Consider the following 19202-nt stretch of genomic DNA (forward strand, 5'->3'; position numbering starts at 1 on the left):
CTGTATATTTGACATATTTCCAGTGTTTTCTATGCATATATTGTACCTTTGCAGTATTCCAGATCTATATTTTGTACATTTGCTGAGTTTTTAGGTGTATATTTTGTGCGTTTGCTGCGTCTTGTGCATGTATTCTGTGCATTTTTCTATTCTATCTGAATTTTGTTACATCTGGTTTTGTATATTTTGTACATTTGCTGCATTTTTTTGTTTGCATTTTATACATTTACTGTATTTGCTTCATTTTGGCTGTACATTTGACATATTCGAGTGTTTCCTATGTATATTTTGTTGCAGTACTTCAGATGTATATTTTGTACATTTACTGTATTTTTGTGTGTATTTTGTACATTTTGTTCCTTTTGTGTGCATATTTTATACATTTGCTGTGATTTTAGGTGTACATTTTGTGCGTTTGCTACATCTTGTGCATTTTTCTGTTTCATATAAATTTTGTTGCATGTATTTTTGCATATTTTTAGCATTTTGTGTTTACGTTTTGTGTGTTTTGTGTATCTAGTGTGTGTATTGTGTGTGTTTCTTCTCACCAGGTTGTCTCTGCTGGTGTAGTGGACCATCCATCCCTCTTTCACGGCTGTGGAGCTTTTCCTCTTGGTGTGTTTGATGGACTGAACCACTCGCATCAGAGGGATGTTACTGCTGGTGGACGGACTACAAAAACACAAACGCACAACAGTCACATGAATGAAGCCCAAACGATACAATCTGATCACACCGTGGAAAATATCTCTCTAATCTGCTCTAATCTTGAAGAATATCAGGTTTTTATCTCATAAATTCAACACTTTAACATAAAACACCTCATATTTTTCTTCATAAATGCAGAACTTTAATCTCAGAGAACATCAGGACATGTTTTAACCCAGATAAACCCTTTCGATGTGACTGAAGGCGTTTGATAAACTTGCTGTTGTGGGTCACCTGATGGCTCTCGGCGTCTGTTCGTCCTTCTCGCTGTCGTTTCCCTGGTCGATGTAAAACAGTTTCTCCTCGGGCGTGGTGGGTTCGTCCTGTTCGTCCATACTGTGACCGCTGTCGCTGTTGACGTCACAGTTGTCCACCTCCATGGTCGCCTCGGAGTCCAGGACGGGACTGGCCGGTTCTGCACAAACAGAACCAAAGACACTCAGGTGGACTTCCACTGTCCGCCATGAGGTGGTGCACTACTTTAATCCAGTCACATACAAAGTGCCAGATGCTTTTTGCTGCATTATGTCCAATTTACAAGGTTATAATAGTTTTGGATTTTTCCGTCTGCCAAGGAGGTTCTGTTTTTGCCGGCGTTGGTTTGTCTGTCTGTCCGTGTGCAAGATAACTCCAAAAGTTCTGGACGGATTTGGATGAAAATTTCAGGAAATGTTGATACTGGCACAAGGAACAAATGATTAAATTGTGACGGTGGTGGTGGTGGGGCACTGACCTGCCTTGGCGGAGGTCTGCGCTCTCCGAGTGCTTCTAGTTCATTATAGTTTAGTCTTTTTTAGTTTTGACTTTTTTTCTGTAATTCAGTTAGTTTTAATTCGTTTTTAGAGCAGGTTTGATAGTTTTTATTAGTTTTCGTTATTTTCTAAATGCTTAGTTTTAGTTTAGTTGTAGTTCAGTGGTCTCTTTTCTCTTCTTCTCTGTCGTCGTATTCAAATCAATCCCAGACAGGACTCTGCTGCTTTAGTCTCCATGTTTCCAGGTAGAGTGGGGACCAGAAGACGACTGGAAACCACAAGTGAACACAAGTGACGGAGCAAAAAGTGTCGTATGGTGACGGCAGAGAAAATTGCTTGAGGGAAATAAATTGATTTTATATCAATCCGACATTGACAAAGACCAAAACCAAGGGAATTTGATCCAGAATTTTTATCCGTTTTAGTTAGTTTTGTAAACACACAATACAGTTTCAGTTATTTATCATTTTTTCTTTTAATTATAGGTTTTATTTATTTCAGTTAACAAAAATGTTTTTACAGTTCTAGTTTTTGTCATTTCGTTAGTTTTCATTAACGATAATAACCTTGCCAATTTACAGCTAAAACAGCATAATTTGGAGATTTTTTAAATAGCATAACTAGACATGTTTTAAAGGAAGGATTGGAGAAAATCCCAAAAAACAAAACTTAGAAGCTGGATACAAAAAGTGTTTGCATGCTGTGTTATTATTTATTGAATTTATTAGAATAAACCCAACATAGACCACATAAAGTCTATGTTGTGTTGCAGTAAATGCGCTAAAAGCATAAGGGCTTGTGCAATAATGTGGGACTATTTCCTGCATTAATGTCTTATTTTATGATCGCTGCATATTTTGAGACACTACCTGTTTGTTTTGCATGTGTGTAGTGTGGGGGTGGAGTATAAATGGAATCATTTATTTTTTAGTATTTATTGTTCTTACACCTTTTTATGGGCCCCCGCTTTTACCTTGTGCTTTAAAATTTCGTTGTATTTATTTGCAATGACAATAAAATGAATCTAATCTAAACTAAAATATACATTATCTATCAGTTCAGATTAACCAACCCATATCACAACATATACATGTGCAACCACGGTGTTAATATATAAATAATAATTTAATAATCTTATCTTAAAAAACTAAAATCAGTTAATATCTGCCGATGGAGTCTTATTTTATACTGAGTTAGAAGAGTGGCCAAACATTTGCACAAACCACAAAAGTGTATTTATTCTTTATTTTCAATTTATGAAATATTAAGTATGTAGTAGTAGTGTTGTAGTGTTATTTGAGATGACAAATTCTGCCTGAATCTCATTTAAAGCTGTAGAATTTAAAAAAAAACAAAAAACAGTGCAGTCAAAGCTGCTCTGCTTATATGAAGACGACTATTTCAAGTTCTTAAAGTGGTTCTATTCACTGAATCAGTCACTGAATAAAGGATAAAGCTCATTGTTTCCACACATCTGTGTTATGGTATCATCAAGTTTTATTCAAAAACTAAAAGTCATAGATGCTTATTTTAACAGTGACTCAGATAACACTGTGTTTTATAATGTTCATGTGCTGCATCAGCTGATAGTTTACATTATAGCTCTGTTAGCTTAGCTCTGTTAGCTTAGCTCTGTTTTTAGAATGAAAACAACCACAGAGTTTTCTGTTGGTTTGCGTCGTCAGTAGTTGAACTAAAGATCCGTTTGAATCCAACAAACAAGGTCCGAACTGTCACAGTTTAGTCTGAACCGAGGATCAACAAATGGCAACTTAGCAACGATAAGAACATCCCATAATAACTTAATACCTTCATGAGCCTCAGAATCACTCACTCGGGCAGAAGAAATGCTGACATTTCATCATCTAACTCTATAACTTACATTCACAGCTGAGTCCAGTGGAAAAAACAGATTCTCGTTTTATTTTATCACCTCTTTTCTTTGACTCTGACAGTTGTTTCTTTATGGTTCTCATCCTCAAATTGGCCTTATTATTTTGTCATTTTTTTCTAATATCCTACGCAGACTACACAGATTCCGATGATTAAAAAAATCCCCAAATCATGCTTTTTATCACGCAGCACCAACATTTTAGTGACAGACTGTAGGACTGACCTCGTTGTCATGGTAACTTCAGTGTCCACATCTGTAAAGCCCACTCAACTCCGTTAAAGTCGACCTCGCCCAGACAGTCTTGGGGAACTTTGACGCTTATTTTAACAGTCACCAAAATAACACTGTTTTATAAGGTTCACATGCTGCATCAGCTGATAGTTCACATTATAGCTCTGTTAGCATAGCTCTGTTAGCTTAGCTCTGTTAGCATAGCTCTGTTAGCTTAGCTCTGTTTTACACCTCTGTTTTCTGTTGGTTTGTGTTGTCAATAAGTGAACTAAAGATCCGTTTGAATCCAACAAACAAGGTCAGAACTGTCACAGTTTAGTCTGAACCGAGGATCAACAAACGGCAATTTAGCAATGATAAGAACATCCCATAATAACTTAATACCTTCATAATCCTCAATCAAGAATCAAACTGATCCATGTTGAAGAAACACTGACATTTAACCATTAAACTCCATTCTTTGCATTTACAGCTGAGTCCAGTGGAAAAAAACAACAGATTCTCATTTTATTTTATCACTTCTTTTCTGTGACTCTGAAAGTTGTTTCTTTATGGTTCTCATCCTCAAATTGGCCTTATTATTGCAGGTAATTTTGTCTTTTTTTTTTCCTAATATCCTACACAGACTACACAGATTTCGATGATTAAAAAAAAAATCCCCAAATCATGCTTTTTTCACGCGGCGCCAACATTTTAGTGACGGACTGTAGGACCGACCTCGTTGTCATGGTAACGTCAGTGTCCACATCTGTAAAGTCCACTCACCTCCGTTAAAGTCCACCTCACCCAGACAGTCTCGTGGAACTTTGGCGGCACATTTCTTATGGCAGTTAAATTTACAATCTGTGGGAGAAGGAACACACACACACACACATGTATCGTAACAGTCGTGGTGATGGCGGTGGGTAAACACAGGGGAATTGTGGGGAATTGTGGGTAAACATGGCGTCACCTTTGCACTGCATCCCCTGTCGGAAGAGGCCCTTGAGCAGGCGTTTGCAGTACTGGCAGATGGTGGGGCGGGTGTAGGTGTGGACCGAGAAGGTGTGGGGGACTTTGACCCGACCCAGGACCATCTTCTCCATCCAGATGGGACGACCGCTCAGCAGGGAGTTCCGCTTCCCGGCTCCCAGCAGGGGGCACTAAACACATGTATGCATATATATGACATGAATTCACATAATGTCTATGATAAAACGAACAAATGGAACAAATGAAAATCTAGTAAATGGAAACAAATACACAACAAACACAATGAGTCTATTTCTAAGGTTTTCTTTCATCTTGTTGCAACTTTTTTGTCTTTTTGTGTTTTTTTTTTTCTTTTTTTTTAAACATCATTTTCATTTTGTTTTGTCTTTCATTCATTGTTTTTTGTTTCTATTTTATCTTTGTTTTTGTGCCATTGCATCGTTGACTTTTTCACGTATTTTACACCATTTAAATTTTTTAGTTGAACACGTTTTGGATCATACGTAAGTTTTTTTTATGTAAAATCATTTTTAAAACACATATCGTAACTGGAAAAAAAGTTGCTTAAGTCACTACAATTTAAGGGAAACTGAAATCTTCAAGAAAATTAAGTGTAGAACCAATATAAATGGTCAGGGTATCTGTGTTAGAGGGGTCCATCTGTGGAATAATCTGGACCAAAACTTAAAAATGTCTTCTTCAGTTTGTGCATTTAAAAGGATGTATAAATCCAGTATAATAACAAAATATAGAACATTATCTGAATAAGTGAAAATCTAGTTATAATATAGAAGAATGCATAAAATAAGATATTATTCTGCATTGCCTATTTATAATTAATTAATACAGACTTTCATGATTAGGAGATATTATCATATTTATTAATGATTGTACTTGTAGTAAATAATGAAAGTGCATATAAATATTATAGTTTATATTAAAAAAAGGTTGATTATGCAAATGTGATTGTGCGTGAGGTGACTAAAAAAAAGTGTATGTGAATGGATTGTGTGGATGCTTTGTGTTATTGTAAAAATATATAGAAAAAAGTGTGTTAAAGCAAAGGAAGTGGAATTAATTTGATTAATTTAATTTCTTCCCACTCCTTTTTGAGCGTCGAAAAATTTTGTTTAGTTTGTTTGTCTGATGTTATATGGCTCTTGGTTATCTGATGATTCTATGTGCTCCAAATAAAAACTACACTGACTAACTAACTAACTAGAGTCTGGAATGCTGTGTTTTATGGCTATAATTAATTATGATCTTTGTTATTCACCGTTCTGTCGTGTTTGGGGTAACATCATTTTCCTTTTGTTGTGTCTTTCATTCATTTTTTTGTTTCTGTTTCATTTCAAAATCATATGTTTGAATCATTTCATAAGTTTTTATGTAAAATAATTTTAAAACATATGTCTTCACTGGAAAAAAAAAAGTGTGTTGTAAGTGTGTGTTGCATTTCATGCTGCCTCTTGGACAGGACTCACTTGGAAAAGAGATTCTTAATCTCAATGGGATCTTTTTTCCTGGTTAAATAAAGGTTAAATAAATAAAAAAATAATAATTATTTACTTGCAGTCTCTTCTAAAATCTAACCATCGTACTTGTTTAACAGCAGTGTGTGTGTGTGTGTGTGTGCGTGTGTGTGCGTGTGTGTGTGTTGTGTGTGTGTGTTTCGGCTTTAATAGATGTGAATAATCAGCTCATACACCACCGTTGTGTGTGATGTATCTGATAAGGCCAATAAAGAGCGTTTGTTCAAGTCAACCTAACGTAGCTGACCATGGAAAATCCAGTGACTGGCCTGGGGCTGTGAGTGTGTGGTAGATAGTACACAGCATAGATCTGTTGACATGGAAATCCTGTGTCTATTTCTGCCGTTGTTCACGTCTTTTAATCGTGGGTCACAGAGACCCGACTGATCTGTGAAGTCAGCGGTAAATACGTCACGTCTTTGTCTCTTTGTGTCTGACATTCAGACGTTTCATGGCCCATATTTATTCCAGCTGAACTGTTTACATGTGATGGGAAAATGGGAATAGAACAGTTATCAAACCTCTGAACCAGACTGGGACTGTCCTCCAATCAGACCTGACAGATGTGGTCACATGAGGTGTTTTTATTTAACTGGACTGTTCTGTACATGTCTACGAGTCCAGACTTTAGACACACTCTGTACGTTACTGACAGTTTTCCTACAGCTTCCTCTTAATAACAGTTGATCTTCATAAAACACTATTAAAGTAAAACACTAGTTTTACTAGTTCATAAACACTACGAACCCATATTTGTACATGTAATTCTACCTCATAATTATAACTGTATACAACTATATTTTTGCAAACTTATTTTATATATATATATATATATATATATATATATATATATATATATATATATATATATCTTTAATTATCATATTGATAATATGTTGTCTAGTACATATTGTACAAATTTCTGTTCTAATTTTGTGTCTCAACAGAGTGATATGTTACGTTAGAGTGTTATATGTATATTTGATTTATATATGTATATAAAATATAAAATATAATATATAATATAAATATAATAATTTTCTGTTGTATTGATAAATTCTTTCCTTCTACTTTTTATTCTACTTGAATGGAGCGACTGTAACACCCAATAATTTCCCCCTGGGATTAATAAAGTATTCTGATTCTGATTAATGACATCTGATATGACAGTACAGATATGAGCTGATAGTACACAATATTGTCCAACACTGATGTCTGATTGATATATCAGTGCATTCTTACTTTATTTTTGTCCTCCGCCCTTTACAACAGAATAAATACTTAAATCTAATCTTACATCGTCTGTTTTCACACTGGTTAAAAAACAAGAGTTTTTCCAAACTTACTGGGACATAATTATTTCAGATCTATATTACAGAAGTCAGTTGGCCTCTGTGTATGTGTGTGTGTGTGTGTGTGTGTGTGTGTATCCAGGGATTCACACTAACTCCGTACACAGCTGACTGCTGCAGTTTGTCATACTTTTGTATTTTTGGTCAATGAACACACTAGCGAAAACAGCAAGTTGACAGGACCAACATTTTGGGAGATATTAGTCATATTTGAACACAATAGCCTTACATTCACATTGCTATGGCCAGAACATTTTGGTGGTGACTGCTGGACAACTGTGGTACAACATGCACTAATACACAACAGCATAAAAACGACCACATCTAGAACCTGTGGATCCACACGGGTTAATGCACTAACTTAATAATAATTCTGTAAGTTTGTGTATTTTGGATTTGTCTTAGGTTATTAAGTGTTTAGACCAGCTCTAAATCTAAAGTGTCAGGTGATAACTTTTGTGATAATGTGGCGTGATATAAAAAGGTGTGATTGATTGATTAATTATTGTATTTCAAAGCTATAAACCAATCTGCACTGTGGTTGTTAAAGTACTGGAAATAAAGTGGCTTCATTTAATCATTAAATTAAATATATTTTAAAAATCTGTGTAGTTTTTTATTAAATACCTTCCTAGTTTACCTGAAAAACTAGTCAATTCATCGAAATAAAATAATCCTGTTAAACTCTGGTCCATTTGTTTCCAGTCTGAATCATTTCAACGTAACACAAAACAATGGGTTAGCATCGATAGCAGAAGCTTCATTCAAATAAAACCAAGTTATGATCAGAAAAAAGCAAAGTTAAGACAATATTCATAAGAATCTCTTCATAATGTGACCTTTATTCTTATTTTTTGTCTCATTCAGTGAGTTTTATCCGTAGAAATAATCCTTGTACAGTTGGATCTGCTTAGTGTTAGCTTAGCTCTGTTAGCTTAGCGCTGCAGAGTTCGTCTCATTGTTCTGTTTTATTAAATTATTCCTGACATACACTGGTCTCAGACTGTCAGTGTGGTTTATATTTGTCCATCTGGTTGTGTTCTGTTTTCTAACCATTCTTTTTTTTCAGCTTTTAGCTGATGTTCTTCTGTTTACGTGGATGGATAGAATGTGTACATTGCTACAAGCGTCATGCAGTGTTACCATGGCAACACAGATGGCACTGAGGCTGCCCTTGGTAACGAAGGCAACAGATGAAATGACGTATGCTCTCAAAAAAAAAAAAAAAAACTGAACTCAAACCTGAACTACAGACTAAAGGAAAGCGGCTGAACATTTCCACTGACGTGTTTTGAGTTCGGACCCACCTCCTCTTGTGGCGCCGGCGTGAACTCGGTCGAAGGCGGTCGTGCGACGGACATGACGGCGCCCGACAGCGACACGCTGGACAGACGCCTCTTCCTCACCCCGCTGCAGTTGTTGGGGATCTTGAACGCACAGCGTTTGTGGTAGTTGAGTCCACATCCTGCAGAAAAACACACACCTGTGACTGTTTCCATCAGATCTATTCTGTTCCAGGTTCCACAGCAGTGGGCTGTACTTCTGTACACTAAGGCCCCATTCTGGGTGGGTTTCCTACCTATTTAATCTAAGAAGAAGACAAGAAATTAGTGTTATTTTTTACACCAGTTTTCAGTCCAACATGGCGGAGGTGTAGCTCTGCTGATACACACAGATGTTACCATAAAATTAGTGTTTGTTTTTTATTAGTATATGTTGTTTGACAGAAGAAAAGAGTGAGAATAAAGGAAAAACACACATCTGCTGTTGAAGAACCCTTTTCAGTCCAAAATGGCAGAAAAGGAGATCTGTTGCATAGCAACGATCTTCAACAGTGTGCAAAAGACTATACATATACAGTCGCAGGAAAAATTATTAGCCTAGACCGTCAAAAGTCACCAAAAACAATGATTATGGAATGAAGTACTAACTTCTGTGTGTGTCATGTGACTAAAACAGACAGAAAAGGAAACATGGAATGTCTGAAAACAAAGATATCAGCTCTGAAATTAAACTACTATGAGCTAGTTTTGTTGGTATCATTATATTTGTCCAAACAAATGGACCTTTAGTTGGACCAAGTATTAAAATGAACAAGAAACTGAAGAAAACAAGGGGTGGTCTAATAATTTTTTCCATGACTGTACATATGCATATACATACACATATGCATATACTTATCATCACTGTTGGGTGGAAACCTCTTATGTCCAAAGCGGTTATTGTTCAGGAAACTGGAAAAATTATGTATATTCTAAATAAATGAATGAAGTTAAGAGATGTAGTTACAACCTGTTTTCAACAGTTTTCATTGGTTAAATATTTCTAAAACATCATGACTTCATTTTTGTTTTCTAAAACCAAAAATAGACTTACCAGGTTTCCACCTGACAGCGACAATTTACACATATACATATAATTGTTCATAAAATGTCCTAAACTTTTCAGTGCAGTCAGTGTGACATTTACTGTTTTAATATTCAGCTGTTGTACATTAAAGCTAAACTAAGCTAAGCTAAGCTAAGCTAAGCTAAGCTAAGCTAAGCTAAGCTAAGATAAGATAAGATAAGATAAGATAAGATAAGATAAGATAAGATAAGATAAGATAAGATAAGATAAGAGTATTTATTCCACCCAGGGGAAATTTCACAGTTAACAGCAGCAACATACAACAAGTAAATACAGAGAAAAAGACAGATAGAAAAAACTATAAACAAGTGAAAAATTAAATATAAAGAGAAAAATAGGAAATGTGGTATATATATAAAAATAGAATTAGAATTAAAGTTAGTCATTACTTACATATTTGAATTATGAATTTACATTTATTATTATTATTATTATTATTGTTGTGACTTGTCAGAGGTCACAAATTGACTTTATCTGCAGAAGTAATTCAGTTATGTGTTGTATCTATATTTCCTGTATTTTCACGAAACTTGTAAATAAATGTACTGTAAATAAATTTGCAACCGCTTAACACAAACCAAACTGAAAGTACTAAAAGACTTTTGTACAGTATTTGCTTCAGCTCTTATATGTATATATTCTTTGTTTTTTGTTTATGGCCAATCAGCTGCTGTTGCCGTGCAGAATAAGTCAGACGAGTAGAGGACTGTAAAACTCCACATTGTTGCAGTAGACATTGTATCTGGTGTTGCTTTTCAGTTTTCAACATGTTTTAAGCTTGAACTCTTGAATGTGTTGTATAGGTGGAAGTCGTTTTTCTGCGCTGACAGCTGCTCTGAACATTAAGCGTCTCTTTCCTCTTGTTTGGCATCGGTGCGGTTGAGATTCTCGCAGGTTTTTGAGCGCAGACATCAGGACTTTAAAGACGAGGATCTTTGAAAAATAGTTGCAGGAAGTCGCAGAGTGAATAAAGAGACATCCTGCTTCAGGCCTGAATACCCACGTGTGAAAATGTGTGTGTGTTGGTTGTGATTCGAGGTCAATCAGGACGTGGATCAAAGCCTGAATCGCCGCCGTAACAAACCTCAGTCCGAGTAACACCGAGTTTACACAGGATGTCGCAATAAATCTGTTCGCATTTCAGCTTTTATACCTTCAAACACCAAACATCACCTCACAGGTATTTAGTCTGTTGAACTCGTTAAAAGTGGATTGGACTTACATCACCACAGAAACATTTCCTGTCATTACCTTTAATTAACAGGAAACTTTACTGAATTGTTTTAATTCCCAGATTTCCTGAAAGTACGTTTGTGATCTACGTGAGCTGCCCGACACCTGCTGGATCTGAAAACTGAACCGTGTTTATGTCAATGACAAGGTTTTTCTTTGACTTCAGACTTTTATTTTTAGCAGGATGTACAACTGTAGTAAAGACATTATTGAATCAGTGATGACAATCTGGTTTAGAAGAATTTATGCTAAGATTATTTAAGTTTAAAACACAAAAATGCAATACAGTTGAGTAAATGTTAGGTTATTTCTCTGTCCCCAAGCATGTTTCAACGCAATAAAAATGTTAAAACATGCTCCAGGCTAGTTAGACATGATTAATGGGCCATGCCAACAGGTCATGGCTAAAGCTAACAGAGTCTCACCAGTATTTTTTTCATCATTAAGAGACAACTTATTACTTATTGTAATATTATTTCCATCCATCTGCCTGTAAATTTTGTAAACTGGTGAAAACTTTATCTACCAAGAACATTATACAGTATAAGAAGAGACCGGAAAAATCTGATAAAAACTAGCTAGGTAACTAGACATGCTAAACAGGCTATGCTAACAGGTCAAGGCTAAAGCTAACAGACGCTCACCAGTAACTAGTTTTTTGCTTCTTATTGAATTACAGTAAAATATTATCATTTAAAGCCAGTGTATTTTTTTATTCTGTTATTTCCATTAATGTGTCTGTAAATTTTGTGAGCTGGTGAAAACTTTATTTAAAACCTGTTAAAACATGATAACAGTTAGCGAGTTGGTTAAGTATCATTAATAGACAATGCTAACATGTCAAGGCTAAAGCTAACAGGCTCTCACCAGAAACTAGCTTTTCATTTCTTATTGAATTACAGTACAATATTATCATTTAGAGCCAGTGTATTTTTTATTCTAATGTTATTTTCGTTAATGCATCTGAATATTTTGTGAGCAGGTGAAAACTTTATCTACCAAGCATTGCATTATAACAAGAAAGTGGTTAAAATCTGCTAATAACTAGCTAGGTACTGTAACTAGACATGCTAAACGAGCCATGCTAACAGGTCAAGGCTAAAGTTAACAGACTCTCACCAGAAACCAGCTTTTTGTTTCTTATTGAATTACAGGAAAATGTTATCAGAGCCAACATGTTTTTTATTTTAATATTATTTTCATTAATCTGACTTTATTTACCCAAGCGTGTTTATAACAAGAAACCACTTAAAACCTGGTAATAACTAGCTAGTTAATTAGAGATGCTAAACAGGTCATTCTAACTAAAATAACTCTCACTGGTAAACAGCTTTTTGTTTCTTACTGAATTACACGATTTTATTATCTAGAACCAACTTACTTTTTATTCTTCTTTCATTAATCTATCAGAACATTTTGTGAACCGGTGAAAACTAACCACTGAAAAACTTTAAAAGCAGCTGCCATATAGTTTCATCACAGCAGCTAAAGGCTAATGCTAATGGTCAAGGCTAAATGTTAGATTCTGTAATAGAAAATGTCCACTCCTGTCCATGACCACCAACACTCACATGGAGAAGTTTCAGACTCAAGACCTTTATGTGTCATCCATCATGAATTTTTCACTAAATTGACAGTTTTTGTTTCATGTTTAGATGCTACTTCTAGTGTTATTATGATGTGGTTCATTGTTTTTAATTGAGTCTATGTTTCCTATTAGGTAATAAGGGTTTAAAATGAGAACTAGGACAAAAGAAAGACTGTGACTTTCCAGATACTGCTTTTGTGATTCAAGTCATGTTTACAGTGGAAATGGCAAAGTTTGCATTTCATTTTTACTGAAATATACTGATAATTTTGGCTGTTTGAGACAATCTGATCAGTCCAAGAGCATCTGAAGCATTCATAAAGTTAGAGAACAGGGTTTAAGTTCAGCTAAAGTTCAGTTAAATGTAGTGAATCAGGTTAAAGTTCAGTTAAATTGAAGTGAAGTGGGTCACCGTCACATTTGAGTCCCTGTCGGACGAGCCCCCACAGCATCTCCCCACAGTCGTCGCAGAAGGCCGGGGCTTTGTAGGAGTGGACGTACAGGGTATGAGGTCGGATCTGGAAGTCCTCAGCGGTGGCCAGAGCTGAATGAACACCACACAAAAACAAGAACATCCCATAATATTTGGAATCCCTAAACACTTACAAAATGCATTTAAACCATCAAAACTGAACAAACGTGTTGATATTTTGTTCAAATCAGAATAATTTGTCTTTTTTTTTTTTTTTTTTTTTTTAACTGCAATTCAACCACAAACTGTTCTGAAAAAACTTTGCAGATTAAGAAGTATTTAGGAGTTTTACACAAAGTGGTGACTAAATGTTTTAGATTATTGTATCAAAGAAATGCAAATGTGCACAGCTTAGATCAGAGTTTGTCAAACTCATGTTAGTTCAGGTTCCACATTCAGCCCAGTATGATCTAAAGTGGGTCAGACCAGTCAAATAATAACATAATAATCTTTAAATAATGACAACTCTAAATGTTTCTTTTTGTTTTCATGCAAAAAAAAAAAAAAACATTAACCCTTTCATGCATTAATTATGAGAACCTTAGTTAACATTTTTTTCTTGAGTGTTTTTATTCCTCCACAGGCATGAAAAAAACAATGTGATCAAGGTTTTTTTTTGTTTTTTTTCATGGAGTTACAAAAATGTCCATGCATTTAATTTTTGCAGTAAAGAAATGTGTTTAAAACCCAATATCAGAAAGTGATATGAAAACAATGAAACAAAATAAAACCTGATGTTTTCTCTCATTTTAACATATTCTAATGCTAGTTATTACTATTTTCATGGAGATAAAAAAAAATTTCTAACAGATAACAATTGATTTCCACTCAAACATGTCATTGCAGATCAGGTTTATCTTGAACAGTACAGTTACAGTAATGGTCTGAATGTCAGTGTATTATTATGGGATGGTGCATAAGTGTCCACTGTGTTGGCTGATATGGAACTAAAACAACAAAACCCATGAATATACAAGAGAACAGCTGGAGAAGAACTGTCCACTGGAGTGGACACTGGAGTGACCACTGGAGTGACCACTGTGCATGAAAGGGTTAAATTCTGGAAATATTTACATTTACAAAAAAGATGTGAATAACCTGAAAAAAATGACATTTCTTAAGTAAAATAAGTGTAATTTTAACAACACTAGCGGCATTGTACCCGTGGTGCCATTGTACGATAGCATGAGAGGCTAAAATCTCCCAGCATACCTCAAAACATTTGAATACGGACATAAAATTGTGGCTGGTAGACAGTCAGGTCATGTTTGTATTCATTTGGTGAGTTTGGTGGTGATCAGGCCTGTGAAGGCTGAGGAGAGCCCATACAAACGCCCTCCTGTGATGGAACATCGATGGGACGGACGGACACAGAATGTGCATTATAGTAGGACTGTGCCTCAGCTTATCATTTATACATGTACGTTAAACGGGTCGGATCTAAAAAGACACCAAACATTTAGTAACAGGCAGAATATTGTTGAAATTACACTGAATTTGCTTTAAACATTTCAGGTTGGTTCATATTTGTTCAGGTTTTTTGCATTTTATTGTTAAAGATATTTTCTAAATGTAAATATTTTCATAATTTAATGGGTTTTTTTTGGAGTTACAGTCATGGAAAAAATTATTAGACCACCCTTGTTTTGCCGTAGATATGTACAAAAACATGGGTGGTCTGATCATTTTTTGCGCTGTATATCATACAGTCAAAGTGGACGGCGTTGGGACGAGTGTAAAACAAACTCAGCTCAGAGTTTTTTCCTTCATGAACTGGGACATGAGTGTTGATTTCGCTCCTTCTTCTGCTCTTCGTTGTGGATCTGGGTTCGTCCACAGACAGTCATGTGATTAACTCCACCGTGCTGAACCTGTGTCAGTGTCGTTAAGGCGTAAAGCGTCGGTTGCGCTGGATGGGTCGGGTACAGTAATCTGATCTGCAGGCTTTCTGCAGGAAGCGGTGGTGGGGTTAGAGCCTGTTGTGGTTCAGGCTTCATTTAGTTTTCCTCATGTGTAATTTTAACCTGTTGCTGCAACACCCACTCAGGAAATTACCATCCTGTACATGATATAAAGCCGCTCATTCAAGGAGAGGAAACACGGCCTGAAAGTGGTGATATTATTATTTTACCAATAAAAGGACGTTAACCCATAAAGACCCAGTTCTACTTCTGACATGTTCTCTAGATCTAACCCATTCTTAAGTGATTTCTCACCATGAATTCTAATAGTATCCTCTGTATTTTGAATTTTATCCACATAAATCAGCTGTTTTCTTATATTTAATTCACTAATGTTCATTAAAGCTCAGATTAAAGCTGAAGGTTATTATTTCAGAAACAGAGAAAACTGAGAGAAAAAGTGACTTTTTTTTTAGGTAAATCTGTCATTAACTGATCTTTCATTGTCCTTTACCTCGTTTTCATGTTGTTATTTTTTGTCATTTTTTCCTTCGTCTTTTATTTTGTTTTTGTCATTTTTTGTAATTTCTTCTTTCACTGACATTTACATTGTTTTTGTCTGATTTCCATTTTAACATAATTTCTTTTATTTCGTTTACGTAGTTTTCTTCTTTCATTTTTTGTCATTGTCATTGACTCTTTTTACATTGTTGAGAAGAAATAAAAATGCTAAATTAAAGAACGACTTATCACAGGTCTGATATAAATGAACCTGATCGACTGGTATTAGTTTTTTTTTTTTTACTGTTTTAGTCTTTTTAATTTTCTACATTATTTTCTTTTTGTTTGATCTTTTACATAATTTTTGTCTTCATGTTTTCAACTAGTTGAAATGATAAAATGGTAAAAATTTAACAAATTTTTCTTAAGAAATTTCAGGTTGTTCAGGTTATTCACATTTTTTAAAGAACAGTTTGTAGACGTAAACACTTTCATAGTTTAATTTGACTTTTTTTACTCTAAAACATAAATAAAAGTTTGTAGTTGTCATTATTCATACGTTATTGTGTTATTATTTTCCTGGTCTGGCCCACTTTGGCCCACATTGGCCCACTTTAGCCCACACTGGGCCGTCTGTGGGACCTGAACACCCCCGGTTAAAGTCTGGATGGTCTCACCGGACAGAACCACCTCCACCAGGTCGCCTTCGTGGATCTCCTCCGGACACGTCACACGCTGAAGGATGTTGTCCGAGCTCAGGTCGTGACGGAAGAGCAGGATTTTGTCGTACATGCCGAAAAATCCACATTCAGGAAACTGAGGAGGAAGAGGAGGAGGAAGAGGAGGAGAAGGAGGAAGAGGAGGAGGAAGAGGAGGAGAAGGAGGAAGAGGAGGAGAAGGAGAAGGAGGTTTTCATCATGACTTCTCCTTCATGTGTGTCCTGACGTTAATGTGACCTCAGCCTTTTACATCCATGTATGTGTGAGAAATGACAGAACACCTCAGTCTGATTTACAACTCATATTTACAGATATTCCACTCATATCCCACTGATATTCCCACCGATAGTCTGCCAATATTCACTCATATCCCATTGACATTGCACCGATATCCCACTCATATTCTACTGATATTGCACCAATATTCCACCGATATTCCACAAATACGCCACTGATATTCCACTCATATCACACTTGAATCCCATTCATATCCCACCAATATTCCACCGATATTCCAGTAATATTCCACTGATATTCCACTTGACTGTTCCAAACTACTCCCATCATTCAGATATATGGGATGTGTCAATAATATTTGGGTTTTATGAGGATTATTTCAATTTGTATTTTCTTCTGCTTAGAGACCATGTGGACAAAAGTATGTGGACACGATGAATCCAGATGTTTCTATGTGGACAAAAGTATGTGGACACGTTGAATCCAGGTGTTTCTTTTCTAACAGGGGTCTGAGATACAAAACAATAAGGACTAAAGTGAGAATATAGTTTTATGTTATGGGATAAATATCACTGCACTGGTTAGTTTTGTTGGGTTTAAAAAAGAAAATATTGATATTTCTATGTCCGATCCTCATGAACAGGACATCGTACAGCTGTAGACATGATGTGTCCCAATACTTTTGTCCATATAGTAATATATATATATATGTATATATATATATATATATATATATATATATATATATATATATATATATATATATATATATATATATATATATATATACATATATCTCCTTGTTCTTATTGTTTTGTATTCCAGACCCCTGTTAAACAGAAACAGCTGAATTCAGCGTGTCCACATACTTTTGTCCATACAGGACCTTTTTCTTCTCTCCTCTGGGTGTTTCTTTTAAATATAAACCCCAGTGAACTGCGTCTGTATGAAGTGCACTGTACACACAACCTCTGGCTTCTGTTTCAGTGGTGTTTCGCTCTCGTCACAGCTGTGTGTCGGCTGTTTTTGCAGTGGATTTTGGTGCAGCGGCTTCCTGCTCTGTTTGCAGGATGTTAGCAGGACGCTGCAGGTAGCGTGAAGCGCGTCGACGGCAGGAAACCGAACCGACGGGCGCCGAGGCCGAGGCCGTGCACATCACATGAAAGCCGCTGCACATTCAGACAGCAGGCCTGACATAAATGATAAATGAGCTCCTGTCACTGAAACCTGCACTGTTACACAGCAGAAACACAACAAGTACACACACACACACACACACACACATATACACTAACACATACACACACATATACACACACACACACACACACATCACACACATATACACTAACACATACACACACACATATACACACACATACACACACACATCACACACATCACATACACACATATACACTAACACATACACACACACATATACACACACATACACATATACATACACTAACACATACACACACACACATATACACACACACACACATACACAAACACACATACACACACACATACACACACATCACATACACTAACACATACACACACACACACACACACATACATACACACACAGATCACATACACACACACATCACACACACACACACACATACACTAACACATACACATACACATATACACACACACACACATCACATACACACACACATACACACACACACACACACATCACATACACACATCACATATACATACACACACACACACACACACACACATCACATACACACATCACATATACATACACACACACACACACACACACACACACACATATATACACACACCTGCAGTATCAGTTATTACAGCTGTTATACGCTATGTGGACAAAAGTATGTGGACACAGTGAATTCAAGTTTTTCTTTTCAAACAAAACAATAATGTCTGATGTTATACAATAGTTTTATATTGGGATAAATATCGTTACAGTTATAAGGATGTAACGGTAAACTGTGGTAAAATTCCAGACGGTTAGTTTTACCGTTTAAGTTCTAATCATCATGATGACTGTGTTTGATTACTGCACTTTGAAAACTCATGGTACTGCGCATTTCCTGGAGAAGCAGCAGCAGCATTCCAGCTGTGCCTGTCAGTGTGCAGTGTTTGGCCTCTGAAAACATGGCTGTCCATCTAAGAAACTAAAACAACTCAGATTTGATCTGGAAAATGGTCCAACAGTGGCCGTAAGGTGCCATCTTTAATGCACAGTTCTATGTTTGATGTTTACATGTTAATGTTTGAATGTTTCTGCAACAGAAAGTACATTGTGCCTATTATTTTCTTTTATTTTTTTTGTGTGTGTATATATATATATATATATATATATATATATATATATTTTTTTTTTTTTTTTTTGTCAAAATACAAATTGGTTGAATTATTTCAGTGTGTGTGTATACGTACTTTTTGAACATTTTGAGCACAATTTCAACAAGTGTTCAGAGAACGCAAACCTCCACCAAACACCCTGAGCAGTGTGCATGTGTGGATCGACTGTTTCTGTTTAAATTCCACAGTTTCCAGGTTGTTCCATACAGCAGAAACAGCTGAAGCTTGGTCCCAGTCATGTGTCTGTCCACTTATATTCAATTCACATCAATATTAGTTGAGTTCTAATTTTAAATGTGTGGGAAAGGAGATTTTTAATTGTGACGGC

General features: G+C 35.8%; 1 protein-coding gene across 2 annotated transcripts in view; it reads right to left on the minus strand.

The window, feature by feature from the left end:
• LOC115415089 (serine/threonine-protein kinase D3-like) overlaps positions 1–19202 on the minus strand; it is a 61647-nt gene that overhangs the window by 15006 nt on the left and 27439 nt on the right. Inside the window, exons 2-8 of one of the 2 annotated variants that reach the window (XM_030128531.1) lie at positions 16223–16361; positions 13084–13215; positions 8728–8906; positions 4538–4727; positions 4351–4428; positions 943–1123; positions 549–672 (exon numbers count right to left, since the gene is read on the minus strand). In XM_030128531.1, the coding sequence (XP_029984391.1) occupies positions 549–672; positions 943–1123; positions 4351–4428; positions 4538–4727; positions 8728–8906; positions 13084–13215; positions 16223–16361 (1023 nt within the window). The remainder of the gene's footprint in view (positions 1–548; positions 673–942; positions 1124–4350; positions 4429–4537; positions 4728–8727; positions 8907–13083; positions 13216–16222; positions 16362–19202) is intronic. The other variant, XM_030128532.1, reaches the window with a different exon arrangement.

This window comes from Sphaeramia orbicularis, chromosome 24 (assembly GCF_902148855.1).
Source record: "Sphaeramia orbicularis chromosome 24, fSphaOr1.1, whole genome shotgun sequence".
In the NCBI taxonomy this organism is placed as follows: Eukaryota; Metazoa; Chordata; class Actinopteri; order Kurtiformes; family Apogonidae; genus Sphaeramia; species Sphaeramia orbicularis.